The 23,226-nt window shown below is 45.0% G+C and overlaps 1 protein-coding gene across 1 annotated transcript; it reads left to right on the top strand.

Moving 5' to 3' along the window:
- Positions 1-1,245: 1,245 nt before the first annotated feature.
- LOC124798951 (allergen Tha p 1-like) lies at positions 1,246-22,842 on the top strand. Its single transcript, XM_047262484.1, has 3 exons — positions 1,246-1,301; positions 1,383-1,495; positions 22,697-22,842. Exons 1-3 carry the CDS (start codon positions 1,246-1,248, stop codon positions 22,840-22,842), a joined length of 315 nt encoding a protein of 104 aa, XP_047118440.1.
- Positions 22,843-23,226: the final 384 nt, after the last annotated feature.

Genomic DNA, 23,226 nt, shown 5'->3' with positions numbered 1-23,226 from the left:
AAAACTGAAAATAAAAGAAGTTACCGCGTAGGAACTCGACCCCAGGACCCTCGTGTTGCCGCTCTGTAGTATTTCCGCTGCTTGATCTGTCTGTAATCTACTCCAACATAAATGGCTCATGACTCGTCCTACCCGCTCCAAAAATACTATTTTTCCTAAACGGTTTGCCAACTGAAGCTCCCGCTTCTGTGACAGCCAAAGTTGGGCAAAATCGGTGATGGCGAGAAGGCACGATCCCTTTGTCAGTTGTGATTTGCAGCCATCCGGGGTGGCCGATCGGTTCTAGGCGCTACAGTCTGGAACCGCGCGACCGCTACGGTCGCAGGTTCAAATCCTGCCTCGGGCATGGATGTGTGAGGTGTCCTTAGGTTAGTTAGGTTTAAGTAGTTCTAAGTTCTAGGGGTGTGATGACCTCAGAAGTTAAGTCCCATAGTGCTCAGAGCCATTTGAACCATTTTTGCCGGCCGGAGTGGCCAAGCGTTTCTAGGCGCTGCAGTCTGGAACCACGCGACCGCTACGGTCGCAGGTTCGAATCCTGCCTCGGGCATGGATGTGTGTGATGCCCTTAGGTTCGTTAGGTTTAAGTAGTTCTAAGTTCTAGGGGACTGATGACCACAGCAGTTAAGTCCCATAGTGCTCAGAGCCATTTGAACCATTTTTGAACCTTTTTTTTGTGATTTGCAGACATTGCAGTCAGTGGAAATGAAATGCTTTACAGCTGAAAAACGCATTGTCATCGTTAAAACAATAAACAGGGAAAGTTCTTTAGTGAAACTTCGCAAATTGCGTACATTTTCAGTTGCCAAAGCGTATCGGCTACAATGACATCTCCGTGGAAAAGTTTCAAGAAAATAATTCAGATGGCAATGCCGGCTTGTCTGCTGAAAATGTTATTCCAGTAACTGAGAGAGTAGCCAAAAGATAAACCTCGACTTGTCGTTGATCAGAAGAAATGATAATTTCGAGGAGCACCATGCAGCGAATTTCAACGAAGGACTTTCATTTACGCACTTACATGGTTCATCTGACGTAACAACTACTGTCAAACGACGATTTGCAATAGCTCGGGCCGCAGTAGAAAGTACTTATCGGTAGAAGCGCCGTATTTTCCATCAGCGCGTCGCCCCGTGCCTTGGGGTGGAAAGTGCATTAGCACCAGGATGCGGCCGGGGAAAGCGTGCCTGACGGGGGGTGAAAGCGCCCCTTCTAGAGGTACCCCGGCCGGCGCCCGAGTCAGTCCACACGATGCCGCTGCCCGGGTCGCTGCTGGTGGTACTGGTGCTGTGCGCGTCGCTGGGTCCGCGAGCCGCCTCCGGCCGCCCCCAGGCACCCGCGCCGCCCCCGCAGCCGGTGTCGCCGCACGTGCTGGCCGCCGCCAGCAGGGGCAGCACCCACCACCTGGCCAGGGTGCTCTCCGACGACGGCTTCGTGCGCCGCCAGATCGAGTGCGTTCTGGGCGACGCCCCCTGCGACGCCATCGGGCGCAATCTCAAGCGTGAGTACGCCTGCTCTGCCGCACAGGCTCGTACACCAATCTCAAGCGTACATGCCTTGGGCCACTTGCGAAATACGGCACAATGATAAGCATTACTTTTATAGGCTGGGCGGACCTCTCACTTTTTTTTTTTTTTTTTTTTTTGCATCACCAGATTCTGACTTGTTTGACACACCCGCCACGAATTTCTCTCCCATGCTAACATACACTGAAGAGCCAAAGAAACTAGTTCACCTGCTTGTTGAAAGTTGAAATAAGTGGTTCATGTAATGTTCAAATGGTTCAAATGGCTCTGAGCACTATGGGACTTAACTACTGTGGTCATCAGTCCCCTAGAACTTAGAACTACTTAAACCTAACTAACCTAAGGACATCACACACATCCATGCCCGAGGCAGGATTCGAACCTGCGACCGTAGCGGTCACGCGGTTCCAGACGGTAGCGCCTATAACCGCACGGCCACTCCGGCCGGCTCATGTAATGTTAAACAGCTGATTCCTCAAACTGGGGGGCTATCAGGCACGGGGTCCCACAGGGTTCGGTCTTAGGTCCTTTAATGTTCTTGATATACATTAATGACTTACCATTCCACATTAATGAAGATGCAAAGTTAGTTATTTTTGCTGATGATGCAAGTATAGTAATAATAACATCCAAAAACCGAGAACTAAGTGATGTAATTGTAAATGATGTTTTTCACAAAATTATTAAGTGGTTCTCAGCAAACGGACTCTCTTTAAATTTGGATAAAACACAGTATATACAGTTCCGTACAGTAAATGGCACAACTCCAGTAATAAATATAGACTTTGAACAGAAGTCTGTAGCTAAGGTAGAATTTTCAAAATTTTTAGGTGTGTCCATTGATGAGAGGTTAAACTGTAAGCAACACACTGATGGTCTGCTGAAATGTCTGAGTTCAGCTACGTATGCTATTAGGGTTACTGCAAATTTCAGTGATAAGAATCCCAGTAAATTAGCTTACTATGCCTACTTTCATTCACTGCTTTCGTATGGCATCATATTCTGGGGTAATTCATCGTTGAGTAGAAAAGTATTTATTGCTCAAAAACGTGTAATCAGAATAATTGCTGGTGCCCACCCACGGTCATCCTGCAGATATCTATTTAAGGATCTAGGGATCCTCACAGTAACCTCACAGTATATATATTCACTTATGAAATTTGTTGTTAATAATCCAACCCAGTTCAAAAGTAATAGCAGTGTGCATAGCTATAATACCGGGAGAAAGGATGATCTTCACTATGCAGGGTTAAATCTGACTTTGGCACAGAAAGGGGTAAATTATGCTGCCACAAAAGTCTTTGGTCACCTACCAAACAGCATCAAAAGCCTGACAGACAGCCAACCAACATTTAAAAATAAATTAAAAGAATTTCTAGATGACTACTCCTTCTACTCACTGGCTGAATTTTTAGATATAAATTAAGGGAGGGGAAAAAAAACCAACTTAAACATTAGTGTCATGCAATATTTTGTGTAATGTAATATCTTGTACAGACATCTTTTATTAACCTGACACGTTCCACATCATTACGAAGTGTCGTATTCATGATCTATGGAACAAGTATTAATCTAATCTAATCTAATATCGTGTAGGGCCCCGCGAGCACGCAGAAGTGCTGCAACACGAAGACGCATGGATTCGACTAATGTCTGAAATAGTGCTGGAGGGAACTGACACCTGAATCCTACATGGCTGTGCATAAATCATTAAGAGTACGAGGGGGTGGAGATCTCTTCTGAACAGCACGTTGCAAGGCATCCCAGATACGCTCAATAATGTTCACGTCTGGGGAGTTTGGTGACAAGCGGATGTGTTTAAACTCAGAACAGTGGTCCTTGAGCCACTCTGTAGCAATTCTCGGCGCATTGTCCTGCTGAAATTGACCAAGTCCGTCGGAATGCACAACGGACGTGAATGGGTTGGGGTTGGGTGGGTTGGGTTGTTTGGGGGAGGAGACCAGACAGCGAGGTCATCGGTCTCATTGGATTAGGGAAGGACGGGGAAGGAAGTCGGCCGTACCCTTTCGAAGGAACCATCCCGGCATTTGCCTAGAGGGATTTAGGGAAATCGACGGTCGGGGTGGCCGAGCAGTTCTGGGTGCTACAGACTGGAAACACGCGACCGCTACGGTCGCAGGTTCGAATCCTGCCTCGGGCATGGATGTGTGTGATGTACTTAGGTTAGTTAGGTTTAAGTAGTTCTAAGTTCTAGGGGACCGATGACCTTAGAAGTTAAGTCCCATAGTGCTCAGAGCCATTTGAACCACACCATTACAGAGCCTCCACCCGCTTCAACAGTCCATTGCTGATATGCAAGGTTCATGGTTGTCTCCATACCGGTACACGACCATCCGCTCGATACAATTTGAAACGAGTGTTGTCTGACTACGCAACGTGTTTCCACTCATCAACAGTCCAATGTCGGTGTCGATGGGCCCAGGCGAGCGTAAAGCTTTGTGTCGTATAGACATCAAGGGTACACAAGTGGACCTTCGGCTCCGAAAGCACATATTGACGGTGACACTTGCTGATGGCCCAGCATTGAAATGTGTAGCAAATTGCGGAAGAGTTGCACTTCTGTCACGTTGAACGATTCTCTTCAGTCGTCGTTGGTCCCGTTCGTGCAGGATCTTTTTCCGGCAGTAGCGATGTCGGATATCTGATGTTTTACCGGATTCCTGATATTCACGTTACAGTCGTGAAATGGTCGCACGGGAAAATCCCCCTTCATCGCTACCTCGGAGATGCTGTCCTATCGCTCATGTGTGGATTATAACACCACGTTCAAACTCACTTAATGTTGATAACCTGCCACTATAGCAGCAGAAACCGATCTAACAACTGCGCAGACACTTGTTTTATATAGGCATTGCCGACCGCAGCGCCGTATTCTACCCGTTCACATATCTCTGTATACACATGCCTATACCAGTTTCTTTGCCGCTTCAGAGTATTTCTCAGATATAAGCCCATTGCAACCAACATCTTCGATGATTGGTAGCATATGTTCTAATCGGTCTTCTACAATTTTTACCCTCTCTGTCTCCCTCAAGTACTATGAAAAGTATTCCTTGACGTCCAACACATATACTACCATGCTCCCCGTTATTCTCGGCAGTGTTTTCCACATATTGTTCTCCTCACTGCTTCTGCGGAGAACCAATTCAGATGTTTTATACTATCAGTACGTCGAATTTTCAGTTTCTGCTGATCGTTTGACCTTGATTATAAAACACTTAGTTCAGAATGCTCGACAAACTCTCGTATACACTTCTGCTGTTACATTTTATTCTAAACTGTAGCGGGTGTGGCCTTACCTAGGTCGTTCATCAGTGGCCAGAAGAGTTATTCCTTTATGTTCAGCTGAGCTTGGTGCAAAACGACTGACAACACAAGCGGACGGAGAATGCACTTTTTTGAAAATTTCTGAATTTTGGCAGCGCTGAAATTTCCGCGCAATGTAATGCGCTAAAACAGGCCTGGGAAAGCAAAAGGACCCAGTGCCCCGTGGTTCCCGAGGCGGATTTCCTGGGAAAATGTTTTTGAACACAAAGTTCACGGTGTCAATCTAACCGGCTGTTTTGTCATGGTTCACAGCTAGCAACCTGATAAGTAGTCACCCTGTCCGTTAACCCTAGAACACTAAAGAGGGACAATGTTGAATTATTACTGAACCATCGTAAATTTTGCTACTCCATATTTTGCTGAAACGACGTCATGATTTATAGTTTATGCACTAATTAACTAAAATTATAAGGTTGCTAATGATATGTCACATAGAAAATAAATATAAGATGTCCTGTTTTACACGTTGTGCTGACAATACCAGACTGGCGGGAACCGCGAATTGGTACCAACTGCAATCGTAAATTTTACAAGAGTTTAGTAATCTAGGGTTAAGATACTCTGCCAACAGTCTGTTTCAGCCTGCTTCCATCTGCTAAGAGCATAGCACATTACAGCCAAATCAGGGTACGTCTGCTGGCTCACTTACGAAGACTGCACAGTGCGAGTGCCTTTGCAGTCGACTATACTGCTAGCAATGTTCAGACTCGTGGAAGTTGATTAATTTTTCCTAGATGGGTTCGCAGGCATATAAAATTTTTAAGGACTTCTCAGTCGTTTTTGATTGTTAAATATATTTATTGTTGAAAACCACAACTGCCATATCTTCCCTGAGCCACTTTTAAGTAGAAAATTCAAAAAATTTCGATCGTCAGTTTTTTTTAAATTTTGACATGTGCTGAAGCACGAAATTTTCAGTGTTTTCTTGTAGAAAATTTTCAGGAATCTCACACTTTTTACTGATTATGCGGTTATCTATAACGTAGTATTCCCTGAAAGAGTTTAAAGTTTTGCTTCACTGAACGCAAAAACTACAGTATCGGAGAGTCACACATGGCTCAAGCCATTTCACACAAATACAATGTGTGATCAAAAGTATCCGGACACCTAACTTACAAGTTCGTGGCGCCCTCCATCGGTAATGCTGGAATTCAATATGGTGTAGGCCCAACGTTAACATTGATGACAGCTTCCATTCTCGCAGGCATACGTTCAATCAGGTGCTGGAAGGTTTCTTGGGGAATGGCAGCCCATTCTTCACGATGTGCTTCACTGAGGAGAGGTATCGATTTCGGTCGGTGAAGCCTGGCACGAAGTCGGCGTTCCAAAACATCCCAAAGCTGTTCTATAGGTTTCGGTCAGGACTCTGTGCAGGCTAGTCCATTACAGGGATGTTATTGTCGTGTAATCACTCCGCCACAGGCCGTGGATTATAAACAGGTGCTCGATCGTGTTGAACGAGGCAATCGCCATCCCCGAATTGTTCTTCAACAGTGAGAAGCAAGAAGGTCCTTAAAACATCAATGTAGGCCTGTGCTGTGATGGTGCCACGCAAAACAACAAGAAGTGCAAGCCCCCTCCATGAAAACCACGACCACACCATAATACCACCGCTGGCAGATGACGATCACCGGGCATTCGCCATATCTTACTATCGGATCGCCACATTGTGTATCGTGATTTGTCACAACGTTTTCCCACTGTTCAGTCGCCCAATATTTACGCTCCTTACACCAAGCGAGACGTCGTTTGGCATTTACCGTCGCGATGTGTGGCTTATCAATAACCGCTCGATCATGAAATCCAAGTTTTGTCATCTGCCGCCTAACCGCCATAGTACATGCAGTGGATCCTGATGCAGTTTGGGATTCCTGTGTGGTGGTCTGGATAGATGTCTGCCTATTACACATTACTACCTTCTTCACCTGTCGGCGGTCTCTGTCAGTCAACAGACGAGGTCAGCCAGAACGCTTTTGTATTGTACGTGTCCCTTCACGTTTGCACTTCACTATCACATCGGAAACAGTGGACCTAGGGATGTTTAGGAGTGTGGAAATCTCGCCTACAGACGTATGACACAAGAGACAGCCAATCACCTGACCACGTTCGAAGTCCTTGAGTCCCGCGGAACGCCCAATTCTGCTCTCTCACGGTGTCTAATGACTACTGAGGTCACTGATATGGAGTACTTGGCAGTAGGTGGCAGCACAATGTACCTAATATGAAAAAGTATTTTTTGGGGTGTCCGGATACTTTTGATCACATAGTGTACCTGGGGTGAAATGCAGTGCTGACTTAGGCTCAGTCGTAGATGAGGCAGCTTTAGATTCATTCCTAGGATACCGGGAGCATTCAAAGATTATACGAATGAAATTGCGAAAGCACGCGTGTCACTCAGATTTCTAGTCATAATATATGACGTAAACGGGGGATATTGAACGTATACAAAGAAAGGCAGCAAGAATGGCCGGAGGTTTGCTGGACCCACGTTAGAGTGCTACAGCAAATGCTGAGGTGCGTGAACTACCTGGCACTTGGTATCAGACGCTAACTATTTCGCAAAAACCTACTTGCAATGTTTCGAGAAACAGTATTAAATGGGGAATCTAGGAATATGAGACAACTTCCTATGTATCACTAATCTGAGGATCACGAATATACGTGAATTCTGTACACAGGTCCTACCTGGGTCCTACCTGGCCTATCGGTACCGACCGACCACAGTGTCATCCTTCTCAATGGCGGAACCGGCTGGGATGGCCGAGCGGTTCTCGGCGCTACAGTCTGGAACCGCGCGACCGTTACGGTCGCAGGTTCGAATCCTGCCTCGGGCATGGACGTGTGTGATGTCCTTAGGTTATTTAGGTTTAAGTAGTTCTAAGTTCTAGGGGACTGATGACCTCAGAAGTTAAGTCCCATAGCGCTCAGAGCCATTTGAACCATTTGAACCCAATGGCGTCATTGGATATGGTATGGGAAGAGGGGGCGGCGATGTGAGGTCACCACAACGCTCTCCTGTCCGTTGTGTTCTCGTGTCCAGGAGTCGCTACTTCTCGTTCAGGTAGCTCCTCAGTTTGCACCACGAGGCTGTGTGCACCCCGTTCCAGTCCTCCCACAAACGAAAATTCGCCAACAGCGCTGGGAATCGAACCCGCGCCCTCCACATGGAAGTCAGCTAAGGGGGCGGAGCCCATAGAGATAGGATTAGACAAATTACAGAGCGCACGTAGGCATTTAAGCAATCGTTATCTCTGCACTCCATACGCCAATCGAAAGGAAAGAAACAACTTGTTGACTTCGATCTCCATTTTCTCGCAAGAATTTTTGACGAGGGCTGGCCCTGGAGCATCCTGTGAACAGGCGAAGCTCATTTTTCTCTGATGGGTGAGGCGAAAGCACAGAATTTCCGATTGTGGGGATCTTCACCTCCGGTCACTGTGCATGAATTTCCTCTGTATGGTGAACGTGTCACCGGATGGTGTGGCTCCATGACTACGTTCGTTATTGGCGCATTCTTTTTTGAACAGATTGGCGCCTAAGGGCCAAAGACGTGCTGTGTGACTGGCCAGCGTTACTGCGATATGCTTTGCCAACATGTCATTCCCTCCCTACAGGAGAGAGACGAATTGAACTCAACAGTTTCATGTAAGATGGGCCCCACCGCACATCGATCGTGTAGTTCATCTGCTTCTTCGAAACGCATTTGGAAACGATTGAATTATCAGTCGATCGTTTCCAAATGCTTGGCCGGCACGATCACCTGATCTCACTCCCTGTGATTTCTGATTGTGGGGCTACCTGAAGGACAAGGTTTACCAGGAGATCATTCGCACGTATGCTGATCTGCAGCCCAGCATATCAAGAGAAGTAGTCAGCATACATACGGACATGCTTCCTTGTGCTGTGTACAATGTGAACCTGCGCTTTCAGACTCTTCTGGACACTGATGGGCGCCATATTGAGCCCCTTTTGTAGCAGTAATGGTACCGGTATGTAATGGTATGATGTACCGTAGCAGCACATTAAAAGTGTTGTAAGTCGGCTGTTTAGGTTTTTATATTGGTAACACCACGTAGCGCTCGGTATGAAAATAACTGGCTGTGTTGTGTGCAGTCTGTGGCTGGTTTGCATTTTTGTTGGCTATTGTAGTGTTGGGCAGTTGGTTGTTCACAGCGCGTAGCGTTGCGCAGTTGGAGGTGAGCCGCCAGCAGTGGTGGATGTGGGGAGAGAGATGGCGGAATTTTGAGAGCGGACGATCTGGACGTGTGTCCATCAGAAAGAGTAAACTTGTAATATTGGATATCATGGACATATATAATATTATGACTTTTGAACACTATTAAGGTAAGTACATTGCTTGTTCTCTATCAAAATCTTTCATTTGCTAACTATGCCTATCAGTAGTTAGTGCCTTCAGTAGTTTGAATCTTTTATTTAGCTGGCAGTAGTGGCGCTCGCTGTATTGCAGTAGCTTGAGTAACGAAGATTTTCGTGAGGTAAGTGATTTGTGAAAGGTATAGGTTTATGTTAGGGCCATTCTTTTGTAGGGATTATTGAAAGTCAGATTCCGTTGCGCTAAAAATATTGTGTCAGTTTAAGCACAGTCATGTATAATTTTGCTAAGGGGACGTTTCAGTGTTTCAGTTGAATTGATTTTGCGTTATTTCCCTTCCCCATGTCCTTGACATTATTTCTACCAAGTTTGGCACTCGCTCGGTAATTAGTTTCCATTTTACAACGCGTTAAATAGGTAAAATTTAATTATAGCCACACGGTATTTTACTCAAAAATTAAATTGCTCTGTCTTATTAGGATACCCTTTAGCATACTGTATACACATAACAAGTAAAATTTCGTTATTTTCTATTCTTCTTGGCTTTGCAGTACTTACGTCCAACAATGTGCAAGATACATCTCGCGTAATGATCATTGTGCTAAAATGAGAGAAATCGACCCACATGGTGAGGTTCCGGCACCCTTTCTTCTCGCGTACCACCCGAAAATGGAGTATCAAAAGCGGGGTAAGAGGAGTGAATGAACCTGGTGCATATGTTCAAAAATGTTCAAATGTCTGTGAAATCTTATGTGATTTAACTATTAAGGTCATCAGGCCCTAAGCTTACACACTACTTTACCTCAATTATCCTAAGGACAAACACATACAACGATGCCCGATGGAGGACTCGAACCTCCGCCGGGACCAGCCGCACAGTGCAGTATGTATCCTCCCCGATAACCAGCACGATGGCTTGACGGGTAAAGACGTATACTATCTGATCAAAAGTATCCTAACACCTTTTAATAGACAGTAATGCAGGATGTTCCCATCCTTCCCTTTTATGACGGCTTGAACTCTGTTGGCGACAGTTTCAGTGATGTGTCTCAATGTCAGTGCAGGAAAGGCCGCCCAGTCTTCCCCAAGATCGGAAACCAGAGAAAGTGTTGATACGGATGCTGGGGTCTGGAGTGAAATCGACGTTCTAACTTATACTAAAGTTGCTACAATGGATTCAAGTCGGGACTCTGACCAGGCCTGTCCATTTCACGAATGTTATTCACAAATCACTACCTCACAAATGCTACTAAATGACTTGGTCCATTGTCTTGCTGATAAAGAACTGTTCCTCAGCTACAAGCAGTGTGCAACGCTGTAACAATGTGTCCATATCCTTCCGTATGAAGCGTTTTCTCAACTGCAATAGTGGAGCCACACACTAACCACAAAAACACGCCAGTTCCATAATACCAATTCCTCTGTACTCCACCACTGGATGTAGCCATAATGGCAGATAACGCTCTCCAGGCAATCGACATATCCAAACGCTTTCGTCGGATTGCCACAAGGTAGAGCATGATACGTCATTCCAAATCATTCGTTTCCAGTCCTCCAAAGTCCTGTGGTGCCGCTCTTTACACCACCTCAAGCGTCACATAGCACTGACTGCAGAAATGTATTGCTTATCAGGAGGTACTCGACCATTGTACACTTTTTTTAACTTACTTCGCCTTGCTGATAACACTTTGAAACTCACGAGTGATTGCTTGCGGTGATTTCATGTGATTCTTTACAACCGTCTCCCGCAATACTCGTCGGTCCCTGTTCGTCAGTACTTGAGGTCCATCTGCTCTTGGTTTAGCTGTGATTGTTCCCTCGCGTCTCCACTTCACTTTCACACCACCAACAGTCAATTGGTCAACTTTAGAAGGCTTGAAATGTCCCTCATAGATTTGTCCCTCAGATGACAAAAACAGGTGACTATAATCCGTTCATCATAAGAATAAACCTGATGTAAACAAACACAAACGCAATGATTGGTCAGAAGCCGTAGCACACGTACACTGGTGTTGTTACGCTCTTGGAAGTAGGTCCTACTAATGTATCAGATATCTTATTACTAAAATACATTAAATGAAACTTTAAGATATTCAAATGTACACTACTGGCCATTAAAATTGCTACACCAAGAAGAAATGCAGATGATAAACGGGTATTCATATATTATACTAGAACTGACATGTGGTTACATTTTCACGCAATTTGGGTGCATAGATCCTGAGAAATCAGTACCCAGAACAACCACGTCTGGCCGTAATAACCACCTTGATACACCTGGGCATTGAGTCAAACAGAGCTTGGATGGCGTGTACAGGTACAGCTGCCCATGCAGCTTCAACACGATACCACAGTTCACCAAGAGTAATGACTGGCGTATTGTGACGAGCCAGTTGCTCGTCCACAATTGACCAGACGTTTTCAATAGGTGAGAGATCTGGAGAATGTGCTGGCCAGGGGAGCAGCCGAACATTTTCTGTATCCAGAAAGGCCCGTACAGGACCTGCAACATGCGTTCGTGCATTATCCTGCTGAAATGTAGGGTTTCGCAGGGATCGAATGAAGGGTAGAGCCACGGGTCGTAACACATCTGGAATGTAACGTCCACTGTTCATAGTGCCGTCAATGCGAACAACAGGTGACCGAGACGTGTAACCACTGACACCCCATACCATCGCGCCGGGTGATACGCCAGCATGGCGATGAATACACGCGCTTCCAATGCGCGTTCACCGCGATGTCGCCAAACACGGATGCGACCACCATGATGCTGTAAACAGAACCTGGATTCGTCCGAAAAAATGACGTTTTGCCATTCGTGCACCCAGGTTCGTCGTTGAGTACACCATCGCAGGCGCTCCTGTCTGTGATGCAGCGTCAAGGGTAACGGCAGCCATGGTCTCCGAGCTGATAGTCTACGCTGCTGCAAACGTCATCGAACTGTTCGTGCATATGGTTGTTGTCTTGCAAACGTCCCCATCTGTTGACTCAGGGATCGAGACGTGGCTGCATGATCCGTTACAGCCATGCGGATAAGATGTCTGTCATCTCGACTGCTAGGGATACGAGGACGTTGGGATCCAGCATCGCGTTCCATATTACCCTCCTGAACCCACCGATTCCAAATTCTGCTAACAGTCATTGGATCTCGACCAACGCGAGCAGCAATGTCGCGATACGATAAACCTCAATCGCGATATCCTACAATCCGTCCTTTATCAAAGTCTGTAACGTGATGGTACGCATTTCTCCTCCTTACACGAGGCATCACAACAACGTTTCACCAGGCAACGCCGGTTAACTGCTGTTTGTGTATGAGAAATCGGTTGGAAACTTTCCTCATATCAGCACGTTGTAGGTGTCGCCACCGGCGCCAACCTTGTGTGAATGCTCTAAAAAGTTAATCATTTGCACATCACAGCATCTTCTTCCTTCGTGGTGTAGCAATTTTAATGGACAGTAGTGTATTAACAGCCATCAACGTTTTTCTTAATCACGCTTTAGCTACGTAGTTTTTATTTCAAAAATCATGTACAGTCACAGCCTCTGCAGGGTTGTGCTCTGGTTGTCGCGCTGTTAATGCGCAGTTTGGAAATGGCTGAGGCTGCTTTCTGTTCCGTAATGAAACGTGCTTGGAACACAATTAAAAATGCCGAGAAATAGGCTGTTCTTGATGTTTTTCATAAATTTACGAAGATATTCGGCTTTGAAGTTTTCCAGCGATGTATATAATGCAGTTGATAAAGAAACACCCATTTAACGTGTAGCTCAGTCGGTAGCGTGACGGGTCGTGAACCAAATGCGGTTTTCATTTGTTGATTCAAATCACCCCTGTATCATTTCTCGTTCAATTTGAAATACCTAACTAACTCGCGCCGTCTTTCGGCCACGAGAGGCCATTCGGTACCATACGGCCGCCTTGTCATCCTCAGCTGAGGATGCGGATAGTAGGGGCGTGTGGTCAGCACACCGCTCTCCCGGCCTTTACGGAGCCGCTACTGTTCGGTCGAGTAGCTCCTCAGTTGGCATTACGAGACTAAGTGCACCCCGAAAAATGGCAACGGCGGATGGCGGCCCGGATGGTCACCCATCCAAGTGCCGGCCACGCCCGACAGCGCTTAACTTCGGTGATCTGACGGGAAACGGTGTATCCACTGCGACAAGGCCGTTGCTCCTTGAAATACCTACATCTCGTAATTATACAACTCATCATCATTTTTTATGAATAATGGTTCAAATGGTTCTAAGCACTATGGGACTTTACATCCGAGGACATCAGTCCCCTAGACTTAGAACTTCTTAAACCTAACTAACCTAAGGACATCACACACATCCATTCCCGAGGCAGCATTCGAACCTGAGACCATAGCAGCAGTGCAGTTACGGACTGAAGCGCCTAGAACCGCTCGGTTTTATGAATAATGCACATCATCTTGTTTCTAATTACATATTGGGCGCGAAATTCCTGTTTCCATTTCAAATACAAAATATTAATTATTGATGTTGCACACAGCTTATGCATAATTTTCCCTGTGGTTAAGTCAGGGATTTTCATTATTCTTGTTTTTAATTACAATAGTACGTTAGCTAATAACGATTTGGTGATGAGTATTTCGTCTAGTCGTCTAAGGAACGTATTGTGGATGATTGCAGTGTATCATTTCATTCTGCTTAAAAATTAAATCACATTCGAATCTGTATTGCTCGTCTCTTTTTACGTGTGAACTGCAGCTGGCCACGTCACTGCAGGCTAGCTGTACCAGCTGACCGGCCAGTGCTGTCCAAATTAAATGCGCCGGTAAAGCTGTTGTCCCGTATTATCGCTAAGTCGATGTGCGCGTAACGCACAACACAAAGCGTGCCCCTATTGTCGTACCTGATAGCACTCGAGACAGCTTGGCTGCAGTCCCACGTGAAACCGAAATCCAATGAGGTTCCAGCAAGCGCGGAAGAACACATTGTGCAATGATTACATCAGGTTTATTCTTATGCTGAACGGGTTATAGTCCACGTTCGATGTCACTGACCCCTTCTGAACGACCCGTTCTGCTGTTACTGTTTCTTGTACCGACAATGTTCCCCATCTCCTTTCATACTGGCGAGTCAGATACTCGTGACATCTAGTGCATAATTCCACATTACGTAGCGGTATCCAGATACTTTTGATCATGTGGTGTGTAACGTTCCTGTTATTGCTGAATAAGTGATCACCGCAGGGCAGGCTATGTACAACATTGTGGGGCGAGGACTGCAAATTTGTGTACTGTATTAGTAAACAAACTAGTAAACTATCGCGATAGAGTTAGCTATATTTAAATTTTACCAGGTTCAGAATTGCGATGGGTGAACTGATCCATTATTCAAATATAAATACACTCCTGGAAATGGAAAAAAGAACACATTGACACCGGTGTGTCAGACCCACCATACTTGCTCCGGACACTGCGAGAGGGCTGTACAAGCAATGATCACACGCACGGCACAGCGGACACACCAGGAACCGCGGTGTTGGCCGTCGAATGGCGCTAGCTGCGCAGCATTTGTGCACCGCCGCCGTCAGTGTCAGCCAGTTTGCCGTGGCATACGGAGCTCCATCGCAGTCTTTAACACTGGTAGCATGCCGCGACAGCGTGGCCGTGAACCGTATGTGCAGTTGACGGACTTTGAGCGAGGGCGTATAGTGGGCATGCCGGAGGCCGGGTGGACGTACCGCCGAATTGCTCAACACGTGGGGCGTGAGGTCTCCACAGTACATCGATGTTGTCGCCAGTGGTCGGCGGAAGGTGCATGTGCCCGTCGACCTGGGACCGGACCGCAGCGACGCACGGATGCACGCCAAGACCGTAGGATCCTACGCAGTGCCGTAGGGGACCGCACCGCCACTTCCCAGCAAATTAGGGACACTGTTGCTCCTGGGGTATCGGCGAGGACCATTCGCAACCGTCTCCATGAAGCTGGGCTACGGTCCCGCACACCGTTAGACCGTCTTCCGCTCACGCCCCAACATCGTGCAGCCCGCCTCCAGTGGTGTCGCGACAGGCGTGAATGGAGGGACGAATGGAGACGTGTCGTCTTCAGCGATGAGAGTCGCTTCTGCCTTGGTGCCAATGATGGTCGTATGCGTGTTTGGCGCCGTGCAGGTGAGCGCCACAATCAGGACTGCATACGACCGAGGCACACAGGGCCAACACCCGGCATCATGGTGTGCGGAGCGATCTCCTACACTGGCCGTACACCGCTGGTGATCGTCGGGGGGACACTGAATAGTGCACGGTACATCCAAACCGTCATCGAACCCATCGTTCTACCATTCCTAGACCGTCAAGGGAACTTGCTGTTCCAACAGGACAATGCACGTCCGCATGTATCCCGTGCCACCCAACGTGCTCTAGAAGGTGTAAGTCAACTACCCTGGCCAGCAAGATCTCCGGATCTGTCCCCCAATGAGCATGTTTGGGACTGGATGAAGCGTCGTCTCACGCGGTCTGCACGTCCAGCACGAACGCTGGTCCAACTGAGGCGCCAGGTGGAAATGGCATGGCAAGCCGTTCCACAGGACTACATCCAGCATCTCTACGATCGTCTCCATGGGAGAATAGCAGCCTGCATTGCTGCGAAAGGTGGATATACACTGTACTAGTGCCGACATTGTGCATGCTCTGTTGCCTGTGTCTATGTGCCTGTGGTTCTGTCAGTGTGATCATGTGATGTATCTGATCCCAGGAATGTGTCAATAAAGTTTCCCCTTCCTGGGACAATGAATTCACGGTGTTCTTATTTCAATTTCCAGGAGTGTACAATGGCAATACATTAAGCTTATTAAGTGATGAGGAAGGGATATATAGTATCTATAGAAAGCAAACGATTAATTCATATTACTTCTGCTCACTTAATATTTCTTGTATAGCCTTAATTGACAGATTGGTTTAGGCCGGTCTGGGTGGCCGAGCGGTTCTAGGCGGTACAGTCTGGAACCGCGCGACCGCTACGGTCGCAGGTTCGAATCCTGCCTCAGGCATGGATGTGTGTGTGTTACCCTTAGGTTAGTTAGGTTTAAGTAGTTCTAAGTTCTAGGGGACTGATGACCTTAGAAGTTAAGTCCCATAGTGCTCAGAGCCATTTGAACCATTTAGAACGGTTTAGATAGCATTGACATACGAAGAAAACAAAATCAAGTCATAATGTTAATACGTGGACACGAAAATCGAAGTACTGATTTTTAATATTAATTGTGCAAGGACACCAATGAGCCGCGCGGGATTACCCGAGCGGTCTCAGGCGCTGCAGTCATGGACTGTGCAGCCGGTCCCGGCGAAGGTTCGAGTCCTCTCTCGGGCATGGGTGTGTGTGTTTGTCCTTAGGATAATTTAGGTTAAGTAGTGTGTAAGCTTAGGGATTGATGACCTTAGCAGTTAAGTCCCATAAGATTTCATACACATTTGACACCAATGATCCTTATATAATCCGAAACGTATTTTCCCACGGATGTGCACAAAGAAAAAATAATGTGCGTATGTGACGATTAAGAGCGGTCAAAGGACAAGATGCCTTCACATTCATAACACTGATGTTACATTCCCTATCACGCTTAAAAGCTCCGAATCCGTAGATCGAAAATTGAAGAGCTATACAAGGGCGATGTACTTGAGGACATTATTCTGGAAATGGAAGAGAATGTAGATGAAGACGAAATGGGAGATACAATACTGCGTGAAGAGTTTGACAGAGCACTGAAAGACCTGAGTCGATCCAAGGCCCCGGGAGTAGACAACATTCCATTAGAACTACTGACGGCCTTGGGAGAGCCAGTCCTGACAAAACTCTACCATCTGGTGAGCAAGATGTATGAGACAGGTGAAATACCCTCAGACTTCAAGAAGAATATAATAATTCCAATCCCAATGAAAGCAGGTGTTGACAGATGTGAAAACTACCGAACAATCAGTTTAATAACCCACAGCTGCAAAATACTAACGCGAATTCTTTACAGACGAATGGAAAAACTAGTAGAAGCCAACCTTGGGATAGATCAGTTTGGATTCCGTAGAAATATTGGAACACGTGAGGCAATACTGACCTTACGACTTATTTTAGAAGAAAGATCAAGGAAAGGTAAACCTACGTTTCTAGCATTTGTAGACTTAGAGAAAGCTTTTGACAATGTTGACTGGAATACTCTCTTTCAAATTCTAAAGGTGGCAGGCGTAAAATACGGGGAGCGAAAGGCTATTTACAATTTGTACAGAAACCAGATGGCAGTTATAAGAGTCGAGGGGCATGAAAGGGAAGCAGTGGTTGGGAAGGGAGTGAGACAGGGTTGTAGCCTCTCCCCAATGTTATTCAATCTGTATATTGAGCAAGCAGTAAAGGAAACAAAAGAAAAATTCGGAGTTGGTATTAAAAACCATGGAGAAGAAATAAAAACTTTGAGGTTCGCCGATGACATTGTAATTCTGTCAGAGACAGCAAAGGACTTGGAAGAGCAGTTGAATGGAATGGACAGTGTCTTGAAAGGAGAATGTAAGATGATCGTCAACAAAAGCAAAACGAGGATAATGGAATGTAGTCGAATTAAATCGGGTGATGCTGAGGGAATTAGATTAGGAAATGAGACACTAGAAGTAGTAAAGGAGTTTTGCTATTTGGGGAGCAAAATAACTGATGATGGTCGAAGTAGAGAGGATATAAAATGTAGACTGGCAATGGCAAGAAAAGCGTTTCCGAAGAAGAGAAATTTGTTAACATCGAGTATAGATTTAAGTGTCAGGAAGTCGTTTATGAAAGTATTTGTATGGAGTGTAGCCATGTATGGAAGTGAAACATGGACGATAAGTAGTTTGGACAAGAAGAGAATAGAAGCTTTAGAAATGTGGTGCTACAGAAGAATGCTGAAGATTAGATGGGTAGATCACATAACTAATGAGGAGATATTGAATACAATTGGGGAGAAGAGGAGTTTGTGGCACAACTTGACAAGAAGAAGGGACCGGTTGGTAGTACATGTTCTGAGGCATCAAGGGATCACAAATTTAGCATTGGAGGGCAGTGTGGAGGGTAAAAATCATAGAGGGAGACCAAGAGATGAATACACTAAGCAGATTCAGAAGGACGTAGGTTGCAGTAAGTACTGGGAGATGAAGAAGCTTGCACAGGATAGAGTAGCATGGAGAGCTGCATCAAACCAGTCTCAGGACTGAAAACCACAACAACAACAACAACAACCAACCTCTGCCCTGGGCACCGATCGGATTATGTGGTAGAAACGACGCACAAAAGCGACAACATTTCGTGAAATCTCATTATAGGGACTTTCATATTTACATGGTTCATTTGCGTCGTTATTTCGCTTGCTTTTCTGTAAGAGCAACTGTGTGCTCATTTCCTGCCATTACCAGAAGTTACTAATTTTTCAGTCCTTCATTTTGAGTAAAAGCTGACTTATGCAGAAACTGCATATTTATTCAGGACATGCCTAAACGTAGCATGCCAACGGGCCACAGTGGAAGATGCAGAGCTAGACAGATACAATTTTTGCGTAGAGAAAGCAGTAGTACTGTGGACATTCATAATGATAATGCATCTGTTTTATTTAACGATGATAATATTAATACGTGAGCATCGAAAATTGAAGTACCGATTGTTAAAATTAATTATTCCAGGAGCCAATGAAACTTAAATAATTCGAAAGGAACTTTGCTGTAGATGTGCTCAACAGAAAAAAATCACATGTGTACATAAACGTTAGGAGAGGTAAATGGAAGTAGACACAGTTGAGAAGTTTTCCTTTGTCTCTGACTTTGCTGCCAACTTCTACCACGCGTAACGATCGGGTGCTACTTTAGAAATGACACACGAAAGTAACGTTTCGTGAAGTTACATTCTAGGGACGTTCATGTTTAAATGTTGTAGATAGTTCATTTGCAGTAACACATGCATACTGGACAGCTACAATATCGCAACTGCTATAGTTCATGTGCAGTAATACACGCATACTGGACAGCTACAATACCGCAACTGATACATCGTTGATGTTTTCAACAGTGGAAAACTAAACGTTGTGACGAAGCCGTCGGGGACAACAAATGTTGTTTATTAGCGTTGTTTTTTCACTTTCTTTGGTCTAAGAGTAAACGGAACTACCTCTGTGTTCGTTTGCCGCCATCACCACAAAACGTTGTGTGTTCCTAATTTTCAGTATCTTCATTTTGAGTAACTACAGCGTCCCTTATTATAGGGAAACTATATTTATTTTAGGCTATGCCTGCAAGAAGAACACTAACGGGTTGGACTGAAAGACGAAGAGCTAGAGAGACACAATTCCTATGTAGAGAAAGTAATAGGAGTAATGCATATGTTGATAACGATACTTCTACGACATTCTGAAAGATACATTTAAATGTGCACTGAGCATAATTCCAAATAAATTTGAGAACTGTAATTGCGGTTTGATGAATTTACAGTGCGCATTTTGTAATGCAAATCATTTCGCGTCTGAGGTGACTTTACGCGATAGAGCGGCATTCATATTGTGTTGTCATAAGGGAAAAGTTAATTTGCCGCCATCAACACAAAATTTATTTTTCAACGCAGTGTATCAAGAACTCACTTCAGATGATCGAACAATTAAAGAGAAACCAAAGAATTATTTCAAGAATACACGTGGCTACAACGTAGAATTTACGACGTATCAGTTCTGCAACTGAAACTGCAGACACTTTAAGATCCAATCCCATTTGCTATCACAAATCAGGTCCACTGACGCAACTCGTCGAATTTCGACCACAGGCGATAATAGCGGTTTTTCATCTGCTTAGGGGATCTCTAATACCACACATAAAACTCTCGTCTGCGTGGACCGTACGGAAACCTGGTGAGACAAGAGAGATGGAAGTGCATACTCTCCACCACCTGGGCTCAAGGCTTATAGACTTTGGTAGAACCACAGACAATCGCATGGATCATCATATATGGCTACGAGAAGTTTAATCAAGCATCAAAATTGTACCAAAGCCACCCATTCGGTATTTGTATGAGCAGTTCTTGAAAAATAAGCAGCAGGATATGAGTAACTAATTTATAATCCATTCGTGAACTGAAAATCAGGAATCTAATTAGGTTACCGAGATTAATCTGATGAAAAACTCACATCTTAGATTGAACAATGCTTAATAGAACTTAACACACAACCTGCAGTGCTGCACTTACCATCAAAAAGTCGGTGCTGATTTCCTCCGACGACAGTAGTCGCGATGCCGCTAACATCCAGCTTCCTGCGTCTGCCTCCTCCAGAGTCCATCGGCCAAGAACCTTGTATTTCGGAATCTAAAACCAGATTAAATACGCTACGTCTTTTCTAAGCCCCACTTATTCTCTGAATAAGAAAACGCTTAAGCCAGTTTGCTGGCTAATCACGTACAAGCAACTATTGATCCGCCAGTCAGGTGCGAATCTGTTTTCATTTCATACCATCTCTACATTAAATTTTGGAGTTCAGCCAACGGGGCAGAGAGCTGATTTTTTCTCATCCCCTCCTAACGAGCCTCAGAGGAAATTTTCCACGAACGATTTATACAGAAATAGACAGAAAAGGAACAAGAGAGACAGTGCGTGTTTGTGCAAACCATTTTGGTGCCAATTTGTCATGGATTTTGGATCCTTTTAGAAAATGTCTTTACGTTGTAACTACAAAGAGTGCTTCTCTTTCCACTGTCTATCCCAAGACATGTCCGAGCATCTACTGGGAAGATATAGTCATTCAGCCCGGTCTCTTCTGGTGCCACCAGTTCAGCCCATCTAACTTTACATCTAACGTCTCAGTCGCCGTTTAGTTCAACACCTGGAAGTCGCCTAACATCACCGGAGGAACATGTAACTATCTCCTATTGTTAGGGAGTGGCTATCTCTTCCCCGACAGCACTGGCCACCGTCGAAGCGACGTCCCCTCTTATACAAAAGTCACTTCACAAGGACTCGCCCCAGCCGTGTCCTTACTCAGGCGTGAAGCCAAAATCAAGCTTTAAGTTAAGACTTCACTCTCAGTGGGGTGCCACAAGGTTCGGTCTTGGGTCCTCTGCTGTTCTTAATATATATTAATGACTTGCCATTCTATATTCACGAAGATGCAAAGCTGGTACTTTTTGCCGATGATACAAGTATAGCTATCACACCCCACAGACAAGAATTAACTGGTGAAATTGTAAACGATGTTTTTCAGAAAATCGTTAAGTGGTTCTCTGCAAATGGGCTCTCATTAAACTTTGACACAACGCAGTATATACAGTTCCATACAGTAAATGGGATGACCCCATTAATAAATACAGACTTCGATCAGAAATCGGTAGGTAAGATAGAATATTCAAAATTTCTAGATGTATGCATTGATGAGGGGTTGAACTGGAAAAAACACACTGAGGATCTGCTGAAACGTTTGGGTTCAGCTACTTATGCTATTAGGGTCATTGCAAATTTTGGCGATATACATCTGAGTAAATTAGCTTACCACGCCTATTTTCATTCTCTGCTTTCGTATGGCATAATATTCTGGGGTAACTCGTCATTGAGTAAAAGAGTGTTCATTGCACAAAAGCGTGTAATCAGAATAATTGGTGGAGCTCATCCAAGATCATCCTGCAGACACTTATTTAAAGAGCTAGAAATCTTCACTGTAGTCTCACAATATATATATATTCAGTTATTAGATTTGTTATTAACAATCCGAACGAATTCAAAAGTAATAGCAGTGTACATGGCTACAACACTAGGAGAAAGCGTGATCTTCACTACTCTAGGTTAAATTTAACTTTGGCTCAGAAGGGGGTAAATTATGATGCCACTAAAGTTTTTGGTCACTTACCTAATAGCATCGAAAGTCTGACAGCTAGCCATATAGCATTTAAAAGGAAATTAAAAGAATTTCTTAATGGAAACCCCTTCTACTCATTAGATGAATTTTTGGGTATAGTAAGTGGGTAATTTCCCAACCCCTACAAAAAATTACAATAAATAAAAATATAAAAAAATTAAAAATATTGAGTGTCATGTAATATTTTGTGTAATGTAATATCTTGTATAGACACCTTTTATTATCCTGACACGTTGCACATCATTACGAAGTGTCGTATTCATGACCTATGGAACAAGTACTAATCTAATCTAATCTCTTATACCAGCAATTAAAACTGCTCATACTCTGCTAAGACTAGGAAATCAGAGGACTGGATGGGGGAAAATCTCATACGTGTTCTCCCACAACTGTTCCTGATAATTTTCGTTGCCTTACCCACTCCCTTCTTATTAAAGGGGGCGGAAATTAAACAGCATAAGCGGAGATTGGTCTCAGTGTAACAACCCAGTTGACCATTAGCTGGACCCTTGAAAGTGTTTTTGTACGCTGCAGACCTGTTAATTGTGATCCTCGTAATGTCATTTGGTATTGTGATGGGATTGGTGCTCACACAGTGTATCCGCTTGTTACATGTTGGACACGGTGTTGCAGGGGTGATTCCCGAGGTGGTGCTGAACGAGTGCCAGCGGTGCTCGCCGCAGCAGGCGGCCAGCGCGATGCACCTCATGGACTTTCTGGACAGCCGGCACCCCGGCGTCTGGCAGGCCGTCCGGGAAAAGTACTCCAGCGGACGCTGACCGTCGCAGATCTACCTGTCTAACATATTCTTTTTCTAATAAAACTATATCTAAAAAGTAAACAGTTTTTGTTCGGAATGTGTTCCCACAGCCATACTCCTAACGACAGCAAAACTTCTCCAACGGACCCTCAAGCCCGCTGACCAGTAGCTGTGTTACCATCTGCCAACAGCGTCATTTGGATCGACAGATATTGTCAGTTCGCTGAAACATTTCATTAGTGCTGTTCGTCAGTTGGAGCCAAAGTGTTAAAATCAACCCATACCTCGAGCAAAATAGTAAAGTGACTGACAGTGTAGCATCAGAGGGGCCATGGACGTCAGCAGAAATTTTACCTAGGGTGGCGAGATTTGAAACTTGAGAGTTTTATACAGCTGATTCGGT

This window comes from Schistocerca piceifrons, chromosome 5 (genome assembly GCF_021461385.2).
Source record: "Schistocerca piceifrons isolate TAMUIC-IGC-003096 chromosome 5, iqSchPice1.1, whole genome shotgun sequence".
Taxonomy (NCBI): domain Eukaryota; kingdom Metazoa; phylum Arthropoda; class Insecta; order Orthoptera; family Acrididae; genus Schistocerca; species Schistocerca piceifrons.
This window is presented reverse-complemented; position numbering and strand designations above follow the sequence as displayed.